At 38.5% G+C, this 12,569-nt stretch overlaps 1 protein-coding gene across 1 annotated transcript in view; it reads left to right on the top strand.

Moving 5' to 3' along the window:
• The first annotated feature begins 940 nt into the window (after positions 1-940).
• Positions 941-12,569, top strand: part of LOC138366809 (alpha-(1,6)-fucosyltransferase-like) — a 65,271-nt gene continuing 53,642 nt past the window's right edge. The window contains exons 1-3 of the mRNA XM_069328092.1: positions 941-1,005; positions 7,765-7,930; positions 8,376-8,562. Coding sequence (XP_069184193.1) covers positions 941-1,005; positions 7,765-7,930; positions 8,376-8,562 — 418 coding nt within the window. The remainder of the gene's footprint in view (positions 1,006-7,764; positions 7,931-8,375; positions 8,563-12,569) is intronic.

The raw sequence follows: 12,569 nt of genomic DNA, 5'->3' as shown, positions 1-12,569 counted from the left end.
ATGGAGACTAAGTCTCTTACACTCGATGCAGGATACAACATGCAATTAACTCTCACGAGACGGAACCTTTGTGTAGAGGAACTAGAAATAAAGATGTCGGACGACCTAACATTAAATCGACCTTAGCACATAGCAAATGCAGCATCAACCAGGGCAATGACAGAGAGGCTTATAAGAACCAATAAATTATTTAAGGATGACACAACAAAGCTTTCATTTGGCATTAATGTACACATTGCCGCAATACACACTGCTCAGTGCTCATTCCACTTTGAAAGCAGGAGAGGTTACTGAACAAGAAGTAATACGGAGAACATAAAATGTGCGAATCCTCAATAAAAAACACTCATTTTCTAAAACTCTAAACAGAGGTCTAAACAGCTCTCTAAACAAAGCATTCCAAATTGTTTAGTGTTAAGGACACGAGAAGGACCACATTATGAAGGGGGCCTGAAAACTGAGTGGATAGCGCTTCGAATTTGTAGTCCCGAGGTTCCGGGTTTGATCCACGGTGGATGCGGAAACAAATGGGCAGAGTTTCTTTCACCCTGATGCCTCTCTTCACCTAGCAGTAAATAGTTACCTGGGAGTTAGACAGCTGCTACGGGCTGCTTCCTGGGGATGTGTAACAAAAAGGAGGCCTGGTCGAGGACCGGGCCGCGGGGACGCTAAGCCCCGAAATCATCTAAAGATATCCCCCATGATAAGAAGATGTATGCATAGAAGGTCTCAAATATGCACAATATCAAAACAGGAGCGACAAATGTTGTAGGAAGTGTAGAATAGAGCGAGTGTAGGAACGCTGAGCCACGGACACACTCACAGAACACTACACAGACTTCCTAAAGTTCACGGCGCCTTAACCTTCACCCAACAATTATAAGAAAAATGCCAGAATGAAAAATGTTATCAGGGTTCACTTTGAAAAACTATTTCACTTATGCCGGATGAGCCGGGGTGTGAAGAACGTATGGACATTATACCATCATCATCCCGCTCTCAAAGGTATAATTCGTCACGATCATCCCATTTTCCGCCTTAGGGGTATAATTTGTCATGATCATCACCCCGCCATCTGCATCAGTCAGAGGTATAACTCATCATAACCACTCCGCCCTTAAAGGTATAATTCCTCATAATCATCCCACCCTCAGAGGAATAATTCATGATAATCATTCCATTCTTTAGAGCTATAATTCATCATGATCATCTCACCCCCAGAGGAATAGTTTATGATAATCATCCCATCCTCAGATTCATCATGATCATCTTACCTTCAGGGGAATAGTTCATGATAATCATTCCATCCTTAGAGTTATTATTCATCTTGATTATCCCACCCTCAGGGGAATAGTTCATGATAATCATCCCATTCTTAGAGCTATAATTCATCATGATCATTCCACATTGAGAAATAATTCGTCAGAAACATTCCATCCACAGAGGTATAATCCGTCAACTTCATCCCACCCTTAGCAGGTAGAGGTCAACCCTCTCTGGAGCTGGAGGCGACGAGACAGCTGCTCCAGAACAACATTCAGGACGCCTGGTTCTTCTTCTCTAACAAGCTCAAGGAAATCTACTCTGCTAGAGTCAATATTAGTCAAGAGGAATTTAATTTCATGTTGAAGGAAGGCTACGAACGCATAAGGTTACTCTCATAAGGTTTAACACAGTTTAAGTTTAATTAGAAAATAATGAGGCAAGGTGACAAGATGGCCTAGTGTAGATGGCAGCATCACAGACACGCACTCAACCAACAGTGAGCTGTATATAACACAACAATGTTATGCTGAATTTGCATTCCATCACATTGCCTCAATATTTTAATTGTGTCTTTACGTCTACGCAAATAGAGTAAATGTGCAAAACACGAAAACTATCGGAATTTCGCTTCATTTTCTTAGGGGATACTTATGCATAACCGAATCACGTGATTTTTGGTTTGTTTTTGTGATCACGAGTTCTAATTGATCTTTGGCTTGCTCGTCCCTGCAGCTGTTATTTATATATATATATATATATATATATATATATATATATATATATATATATATATATATATATATATATATATATATATATATATATATATATATATATATATATATATATGTCGTACCTAGTAGCCAGAACGCACTTCTCTGCCTACTATTCAAGGCCCGATTTGCCTAATAAGCCAAGTTTTCATGAATTAATTGTTTTTCGACTACCTAACCTACCTAACCTAACCTAACCTAACTTTTACGGCCACCTAACCTAACCTAACCTATAAAGATAGGTTAGGTTAGGTTAGGTAGGGTTGGTTAGGTTCGGTCATATATCTACGTTAATTTTAACTCCAATAAAAAAAAATTGACCTCATACATAATGAAATGGGTAGCTTTATCATTTCATAAGAAAAAAATTAGAGAAAATATATTAATTCAGGAAAACTTGGCTTATTAGGCAAATCGGGCGTTGAATAGTAGGCTGAGAAGTGCGTTCTGGCTACTAGGTACGACATTATATATATATATATATATATATATATATATATATATATATATATATATATATATTATATGTCGTACCTAGTAGCCAGAACGCACTTCTCAGACTACTATGCAAGGCCCAATTTGCCTAATAAGCCAAGTTTTCATGAATTAATGTTTTTTCGACGACCTAACCTACCTAACCTAACCTAACTTACCTTTTTCGGTTACCTAACCCAACCTAACCTATAAAGATAAATTAGGTTAGGTTAGGTAGGGTTGGTTAGGGTCGGTCATATATCTACGTTAATTTTAACTACAATAAAATAAAATTGACCTCATACATAATGAAATCGGTAGCTTTATCATTTCATAAGAAAAAAATTAGAGAAAATATATTAATTCAGGAAAACTTGGCTTATTAGGCAAATCGGGCCTTGCATAGTAGGCTCAGAAGTGCGTTCTGGCTACTAGGTACGACATATATATATATATATATATATATATATATATATATATATATATATATATATATATATATATATATATATGTCGTACCTAGTAGCCAGAACGCACTTCTCAGCCTAATATGCAAGGCCCGATTTGCCTAATAAGCCAAGTTTTCCTGAATTAATATATTTTCTCTAATTTTTTCTTATGAAATGATAAAGCTACCCATTTCATTATGTATGAGGTCAATTTATTTTTTTTGGAGTTAAAATTAACGTAGATATATGACCGAACCTAACCAACCCTACCTAACCTAACCTAACCTATCTTTATAGGTTAGGTTAGGTTAGGTAGCAAAAAAAGATAGGTTAGGTTAGGTTAGGTAGGTTAGGTAGTCGAAAAACAATTAATTCATGAAAACTAGGCTTATTAGGCAAATCGGGCCTTGCATAGTAGGCAGAGAATTGCGTTCTGGCTACTAGGTACGACATATATATATATATATATATATATATATATATATATATATATATATATATATATATATATATATATATGTCGTACCTAGTAGCCAGAACTCACTTCTCAGCCTACTATTCAAGGCCCGATTTGCCTAATAAGCCAAGTTTTCCTGAATTAATATATTTACTATAATTTTTTTCTTATGAAATGATAAAGCAACCCTTTTCTCTATGTATGAGGTCAATTTTTTTTTATTAGAGTTAAAATTAACGTAGATATATGACCGAACCTAACCAACCCTACCTAACCTAACCTAACCTATATTTATAGGTAAGGTTAGGTTAGGTAGCCAAAAAAAGCTAGGTTAGGTTAGGTTAGGTAGGTTAGGTAGACGAAAAAACATTAATTCATGAAAACTTGGCTTATTAGGCAAATCGGGCCTTGAATAGTAGGCTGAGAAGTGCGTTCTGGCTATTAGGTACGACATATATATATATATATATATATATATATATATGTCGTACCTAGTAGCCAGAACGCACTTCTCAGCTACTATGCAAGGCCCGATTTGCCTAATAAGCCTAGTTTTTATGAATTAATGTTTTTTCGACTACCTAACCTACATAACCTAACCTAACCTAACGTTTTCGGCCACCTAACCTAACCTAACCTATAAAGATAGGTTAGGTTAGGTTAGGTAGGGCTGGTTAGGTTTGGTCATATATCTACGTTAATTTTAACTCCAATAAAAAAAATTGACCTCATACATAATGAAATGGGTAGCTTTATCATTACATAAGAAAAAAATTAGAGAAAATATATTAATTCAGGAAAACTTGGCTTATTAGGCAAATCGGGCCATGCATAGTAGGCTGAGAAGTGCGTTCTGGCTACTAGGTACGACATATATATATATATATATATATATATATATATATATATATATATATATATATATATATATATATATATGTCGTACCTAGTAGCCAGAACTCACTTCTCAGCCTACTATTCAAGGCCCGATTTGCCTAATAAGCCAAGTTTTCCTGAATTAATATATTTACTATAATTTTTTTCTTATGAAATGATAAAGCAACCCTTTTCTCTATGTATGAGGTCAATTTTTTTTTATTGGAGTTAAAATTAACGTAGATATATGACCGAACCTAACCAACCCTACCTAACCTAACCTAACCTATATTTATAGGTAAGGTTAGGTTAGGTAGCCAAAAAAAGCTAGGTTAGGTTAGGTTAGGTAGGTTAGGTAGACGAAAAAACATTAATTCATGAAAACTTGGCTTATTAGGCAAATCGGGCCTTGAATAGTAGGCTGAGAAGTGCGTTCTGGCTATTAGGTACGACATATATATATATATATATATATATATATATATATATATGTCGTACCTAGTAGCCAGAACTCACTTCTCAGCCTACTATACATGGCCCGATTTGCCTAATAAGCAAAGTTTTCCTGAATTAATATATTTTCTCTAAATTTTTTCTTATGAAATGATAAAGCTACCCATTTCATTACGTATGAGTTCAATTTTTTTTCATTGGAGTTAAAATTAACGTAGATATATGACCGAACCTAACCAACCCTACCTAACCTAACCTAACCTATCTCTATAAGTTAGGTTGGGTTATGTAGCCGAAAAAGTTAGGTTAGGTTAGGTTAGGTAGGTTCGGCAGCCGAAAAACAATTAATTCATGAAAACTTGGCTTATTAGGCAAATCGGGCCTTGCATAGTAGGCTGAGAAGTGAGTTCTGGCTACTAGGTACGACATATATATATATATATATATATATATATATATATATATATGTCGTACCTAGTAGCCAGAACGCACTTCTCAGCTACTATGCAAGGCCCGATTTGCCTAATAAGCCTAGTTTTTATGAATTAATGTTTTTTCGACTACCTAACCTACATAACCTAACCTAACCTAACGTTTTCGGCCACCTAACCTAACCTAACCTATAAAGATAGGTTAGGTTAGGTTAGGTAGGGCTGGTTAGGTTTGGTCATATATCTACGTTAATTTTAACTCCAATAAAAAAAATTGACCTCATACATAATGAAATGGGTAGCTTTATCATTACATAAGAAAAAAATTAGAGAAAATATATTAATTCAGGAAAACTTGGCTTATTAGGCAAATCGGGCCATGCATAGTAGGCTGAGAAGTGCGTTCTGGCTACTAGGTACGACATATATATATATATATATATATATATATATATATATATATATATATATATATATATATATATATGACTGAAAACTCACACCCCAGAAGTGACTCGAACCCATACTCCCAGGTGCAACGCAACTGGTAACTACAGGGCGCCTTAATCCGCTTGACCATCACGGCCTGACAAAAGGAAGTGATAGCCAAGGCTATTTGAACCACTTCCCCGCCGGCAACTCGGATGGTAATCTTGGGCATAGCATTTCACCAAATCACCTCATTCTTTGGGGCACACGTGAGGAACACAAATGCGAACAAGCCTGAATGGTCCCCAGGACTATATGCGACTGAAAACTCACACCCCAGAAGTGACTCGAACCCATGCTGCCAGGAGCACTCTGCAGGCGTACTGGACACCTTAGCCACCCAACCAACACGAGCGGACAAAAGAGGATAATAGCCGAGGCTATTTCCATCCCCCGCTACCACTCGGTTGGTAATCTTGGGCATGGTATTTTATCAAATCACCCCATTCTTTGGGGCACACGTGAGGAACACAAATGCGAACAAGCCTGAATGGTCCCCAGGACTATATGCAGCTGAAAACTCACACCCCAGAAGTGACTCGAACCCATACTGCCAGGAGCACTCTGCTGGCGTACAGGACACCTTAGCCACCCGACCAACACGATCGGACAAAAGAGGATGGTAGCCGAGCCTATTTCCATCCCCTCGCTGGAACTCGGTTGGTAATCTTGGGCATGGTATTTTATTAAATCACCTCATTCTTTGGGGCACACGTGAGGAACACAAATACGAAGAAGCCTGAATGGTACCCAGGACTATATGCAACTGAAAACTCACACCCCAGAAGTGACTCGAACCCATAATGCCAGGAGCACCCTGCTGGCGTACAGGACACCTTAGCCACCCGACCAACACGGCCGGACAAAAGAGGATGGTAGCCGAGGCTATTTTCATCCCCCCGCCGGCACTCGGTTGGTAATCTTGGGCATGGTATTTTATCAAATCCCCTCGTTTTGGGGGGCACACGTGAGGAACACAAACGTGAACAAGTCTGAATGGTCCCCAGGACTATATGCAACTGAAAACTCACACAAATTCTGGCGCATGCACGGGCCGGTCAGTCAGGTAGCTTAGTTAATAAGCGCTATGACTGACCAATCCTTATAGACGATCATTGGTGCGGTGGTCACGGTACTGTGTACATTTAGGGGTGATCCTGGACGGCATGGTTTCGAATCTTGGCCGGGTCAAAGAGTTCTTAGTGATATATGGCATGCGCGTTCATGCAGCTTTCTCACATATGTTAGACTCAGTGCGGCCCGTGCATGCGCCAGAATTTGATGAAAAACTGTACCCAAATGGATCCATGAGTGTCGTCGGGGGTTGGTCAGTCAGGGAGCTTAGTTAATAAGCGCTATGACTGACCAATCCTTATAGACGATCATTGGTGCGGTGGTCACGGTACTGTGTACTTTTAGGGGTGATCCTGGATGGCATGGGTTCGAATCCTGGCTGGGTCAAAGAGTTCTTAGTTATATATATATATATATATATATATATATATATATATATATATATATATATATATATATATATATATATATATATATATATATGTCGTACCTAGTAGCCAGAACGCACTTCTCAGCCTACTATGCAAGGCCCGATTTGCCTAATACGCCAAGTTTTCATGAATTAATGATTTTTCGACTACCTAACCTACCTAACCTAACCTAACCTAACATTTCCTGCTACCTAACCTAACCTAACCTGTAAAGTTAGGTTAGGTTAGGTTAGGTAGGGTTGGTTAGGTTCGGTCATATATCAACGTTAATTTTAATTCCAATAAAACAAAATTGACCTCATACATAATGAAATGGGTAGTTTTATCATTTCATAAGAAAAAAATTAGAGAAAGTATAATAATTCAGGAAAACTTGGCTTATTAGGCAAATCGGGCCTTGCATAGTAGGCTGAGAAGTGCGTTCTGGCTACTAGGTACGACATATATATATTTATATATATATATATATATATATATATATATATATATATATATATATACATATATATATATATATAATATATCGTTACTTGTATTAATTTGCCAGTGAGTCTGTCTTTGACTCGTCATCCCTCATACTCACACCACCAGCGTACTTCAACACGACCTGAGGCAGCTGAGTGAGGAGGATGGGTGGAGCAGCTGGAGGGAGAGAGAGGCGCGGGCGCTGAGTGAGCTGGTCCAGCGCCGCCTGCACCGCCTCCAGAACCCTCCTGACTGTGCCACAGCTAAGAAACTCGTCTGTGGTATAAAACATGTAAGGCAATTTTTTTTCCTTGCTCATTTATTTGTGTTAGTGTTTCTAAGTAAACAAGCGCCAGCAAGGGATGTAATTTTGTTTCCAACAATATTCTTATTAGAACGTCTATAACATGGCATGTTCTGGTTCGATAATAGCATTTAATTGCTATTGTTTCCTTTGAATAGTGTGTATTTACTAGAGTGTGCTCTGTCAACTTTAGTTCCATTCCATTAACTTCAGTTCCATTCCATTAACTTCAGTTCCATTCCATAAACTTCAGTTCCATTCCATTAACTTCAGTTCCATTCCATTAACTTCAGTTCCATTCCATTAACTTCAGTTCCATTCCATAAACTTCAGTTCCATTCCATTAACTTCAGTTCCATTCCATTAACTTCAGTTCCATTCCATTAACTTCAGTTCCATTCAATTAACTTTAGTTCCATTCCAAAAATTTCAGATTGGTTGTGGCCTGGGTTGTGAACTGCACCACCTTATATGTTGCTTCATGACTGCTTATGGCACCCATCGAACTCTCATCATAGACTCGTCCTGGGCTTACTCCACTAAAGGCTGGGAGGAGATATTTCTGCCAATTAGTGAAACATGCACTAACTTCTCAAGAGAAAACATTACTAAATGGCCTGGTAAGATATGCAGTACAGGAGTGTTTCATGCATAGGTTAGACATATGTGAATGATTTTTTGAAAGCGGAGTTTTGGAATTTTTGGGGATTTTTTTCGGAAGCGGCATTTGTGGGGCAATAGGCCATCATCTGTTCTCGGTTTGGTGTTGGTCTTAATGCCTATCAACCTCTGGAGGGTTATTAAGGCAACCAGAAGTGCTTACTAACCAACCCGAGGTATACTTTATTCCTGAACACAGTCCACGACTAATGTGGGGAAATCTATTGGTGATTGATTTTATTATTAATTCAAGAGATTATATTTAACTGTATTTATTACTGATGAGTAGACTATTTTATAATTTATTGTCACCGGTAAACTTACCTTGACACATTTTTTGGGGGGGTTCATACTTTATTCTTATCGTAATTAAACGGTAGATTTAATTACTAATGAATAAATTACACTACTACAGGTTAGTTATAACTGATATAGCCTCAGTTCTTTTGTAGTGTAAGAGCTAATCCTTCAGCATTGGACTTGGTCCGCCACATGTTTTCCGTCCTGGACATGTATAAATGGGGACCATGGGACGTGAGACCATACAGTTCAACTTGTGGTGTGCTCACAATATACCTGGGGAAACATTACAATGTAACATCTAGCAAGAACAGATATTCCTCAATTTTAGCACATAAAAGAAGTAAATTCATTTGAGAATCTTACCCTTGTGGGTGTTGCTCTCATGTGCCCTAACGTTTTATCTATGACACAGAATCCTTGGCCATCTATTCTGAGGTAAATAAACCGAACCTGGCCCCTCCCATTTTCTGCAAGTTCCCGCAACAAATAGCGACTATGTTTCTTTGTTGTAAGTCATGCTGCATTCAATAACTTGCAGAAGGATGTAAATGATCAATATGGAGGCTCAGTATATAGGCCTTAACGCCACACAATATGTTAACTCCTGTCTCGTGCCTTTCACACAATGGGGTGTCCCTCCTCGGACATCACCTTAAGGTGTGAAATTCATCGAGAAGGGAAAGGAGGTATGGGCTTTTTGTTAAATTTTTGTTTAATATATATTTAATTTAGTAGATTCATTTATTTTGGTTTCAGTTCTGAGACTGATGATTACTGTTACATTTAGCTTGATAAACTTTGTGATGAGATGCTGAACATAGCAGCATATTCCCATTTTCTTTAATTCTTTTTATGACTAACAAAACTATTATTAGCTATAGAGCTAATGGAAATTAACAGCATTTAATTGCTGTTACATTTGAGTTTTTATATCTGATGTGGGAATTTTCCACATAATTCCCTGAGGAGGGTGGAGAGACAAACACTTCATTGCTTCTCATCAGAATTATTGTAAAATTATTTAAGTTTTATTCTGCACTGCTGTTTGGCAGTTCGTTCAGGATGGATGTCCTGTACTGGAGTGCAGGGGTGGAAAGTCTCTGAGTGACTTAATTTCCTGCCAGCTCCAAAGAAACTAATTTATCGAGTGTTTTGAGAATAGTGGTGCCTCTGTACTTTATTTTTACTATTCTCAAGACTCCCTGGCTGTCTGGATGGACGGAGACTATACGGCCTAGAGGCCACTCTGAGCTTGGACCATCACTGTCCACCAGAACATCACCAGGTTGTAATTGTTTCCTATTATAGGAGTTCTTTGCCCCAAAGTGATGCTTCCTCAGAGCAGTTAGGTACTCTCGGGTCCAAACTTTATTCTACTGATTAATTACTGTGGACAGATGTCTGTAACTCTGAACCAGGTCGTTCTCTCTGACATATGAAGGATTTCCGGGTCCCTTCATACATCAGATGAGGAGTCACTGGCTCATGTTGTGAGTTATCATCAGAGAGGTAGGTCAGTGGCTCGTTATTGACCAGCGATTCAATTTCCATGACAACGGTTTGGAGCTCTTGGAAATCAATTTTTTGGCAGTGTAGGGTTTTCCTAAAACAGCATTTTACTGTCCTCGCCATCTGTTCATAGAAGCTTCCGTGCCACAGTGTTCTCAGGGGGTATAAATTTCCAGTGGCACTGCCGTTGATTCAGGGCAGTGTGTACAACTGGGTGGTTCCAGATCTCCCTCAGACATGCTATCCCTGCCACCAAGTTGGACCTATTGTCTGAGATCATTAACTTAGGGCATAATCAACGGGCAGCAAACCTTAGAAAAGCCTCAATGAATGCCTTTGCACTCATATCAAGAGCCACTTCTAAGTGTACTCGTCTTGTAGTGGCACAGGTAAACGGGCAAATGTATGCCTTCACAGGAGTTTTGTCCCTAGTGTCTGTTAGTGTTATGGCTCCTGTATATTGGATTGAAACATCCTGAAACATTGGATGTTTAATATCTCAGTCTATTTGAGCATGCTGTAAGTGGCCCCTGCACCTTAATAATATGAAATAATTGTCTGAGTCAGCCCAGAAACCCAGATCATTAATAAGTTTCTTATGGACGTTTTCAAGATCCATTCCACAAATTTCGGTTTGGGGTCTTTTGACCCAGTATTTTAGGGCACTAGTGAATTAATATTTGATTACTATTTTATTTTGGAAATCAAACGCCCTTTGTGTGACACCTAACAGTTTGTTCAGATCATAGTACTGATTAGGATCAATTACCAAAGTCCATAGTGGTTCTGGTTTCTCAGTGACATTGGCCTACTATGACTTGTGACTTTTGTTTAGGCCACTAGTCACTGACTATCCACTGAGGTCAATTGAACCACATCTCAGCTTTGGCTAATTGCCTTAAAGTCAGACCTCTGGAGAGGTAGTCAGCTGGATTCTCTTTGGTGAGTATATATCTAACCCTGATAATTTTTACCCTGGTTAAAACTTTCTGATTTCCTTAATGCAGTTACACACATAAAGAATTTTGCAATTATTGTTTCTCACCCACTGTAGTACTGCCTCATTATCTGACCATACCATTGATTCTTCAAAGTGGATGTTTCCCAAAGTTTTGATCAGATAATAAGACATTCTGACACCTAACAGTGGGGCAGTTAATTCCAATTGTGGCAATGACCACTTCTTCAGTGGTAGTCACTAATACTTTGGATGTAAGTAGATTTACTCTGTAAGTAGGGCATTTGAAGGCATAGACGACGTTGGTCTCTTTTAGAGCGTTCTGCTTTGTGTCTGGAGAGTTTCTCATGAGTAGGCTGGCCGTTTTTCTGGTTTTATAGTAAATCGTCAGTTGTATCTTCTGATTTTTGTCTGTAGGGATAACGTTTCTACTGACAATATCTTTCAGGACCCTTTCCTCCGTTTTATGGGCTGTGGAAAAAAAGTTCCTGTAAAATAGTCTAATAAGGGGTATAGGTGTTTCGTGGTTTCGTGGAAGACATCATAAGAAGGAAAGTGAAACGCCATGCAACCTCTGAAGAGACAACTAACACAACACCTATACCTCCTATTAGACTATTTTACAGGAACTTCTTTTCCACAGCCCATAAAACGGAGGAAAGGGTCCTGAAAGATATTGTCAGTAGAAACGTTATCCCTACAGACAAAAATCAGAAGATACAACTGACGGTTTACTATAAAACCAGAAAAACGGCCAGCCTACTCATGAGAAACTCTCCAGACACAAAGCAGAACGCTTTAAAAGAGACCAACGTCGTCTATGCCTTCAAATGCCCTCTTGGGGACTGTAAGCCTAAAAAAAAAAACAGTATATAGGCAAGACAACAACATTTCTTTCCAGGCGTTTAACGATGCATAAGCAACAGGGCTCCATTAAGGAACATATAATCTCTTCCCACAAACAAACCATCACCAGAGAAATCTTAGCAAACAACACAGAAATCATCGATAGATACAGCGATAGCAGGCGGCTTGACGTCTGCGAGGCATTACACACCAAGAAGTCAACAGCAGCAATCAACAGCCAATTAAAGCACAACTATATTCTACCCACTTTAAGACTCCGCTCCAATATAGAAGCATCAAGAAATATGGACCAATAGGCTTTCTACAATTACTTCCATTCAATACTCATTG

The sequence above is a fragment of the Procambarus clarkii genome, chromosome 20, assembly GCF_040958095.1.
Source record: "Procambarus clarkii isolate CNS0578487 chromosome 20, FALCON_Pclarkii_2.0, whole genome shotgun sequence".
NCBI classification, from domain to species: Eukaryota; Metazoa; Arthropoda; class Malacostraca; order Decapoda; family Cambaridae; genus Procambarus; species Procambarus clarkii.
This window is presented reverse-complemented; position numbering and strand designations above follow the sequence as displayed.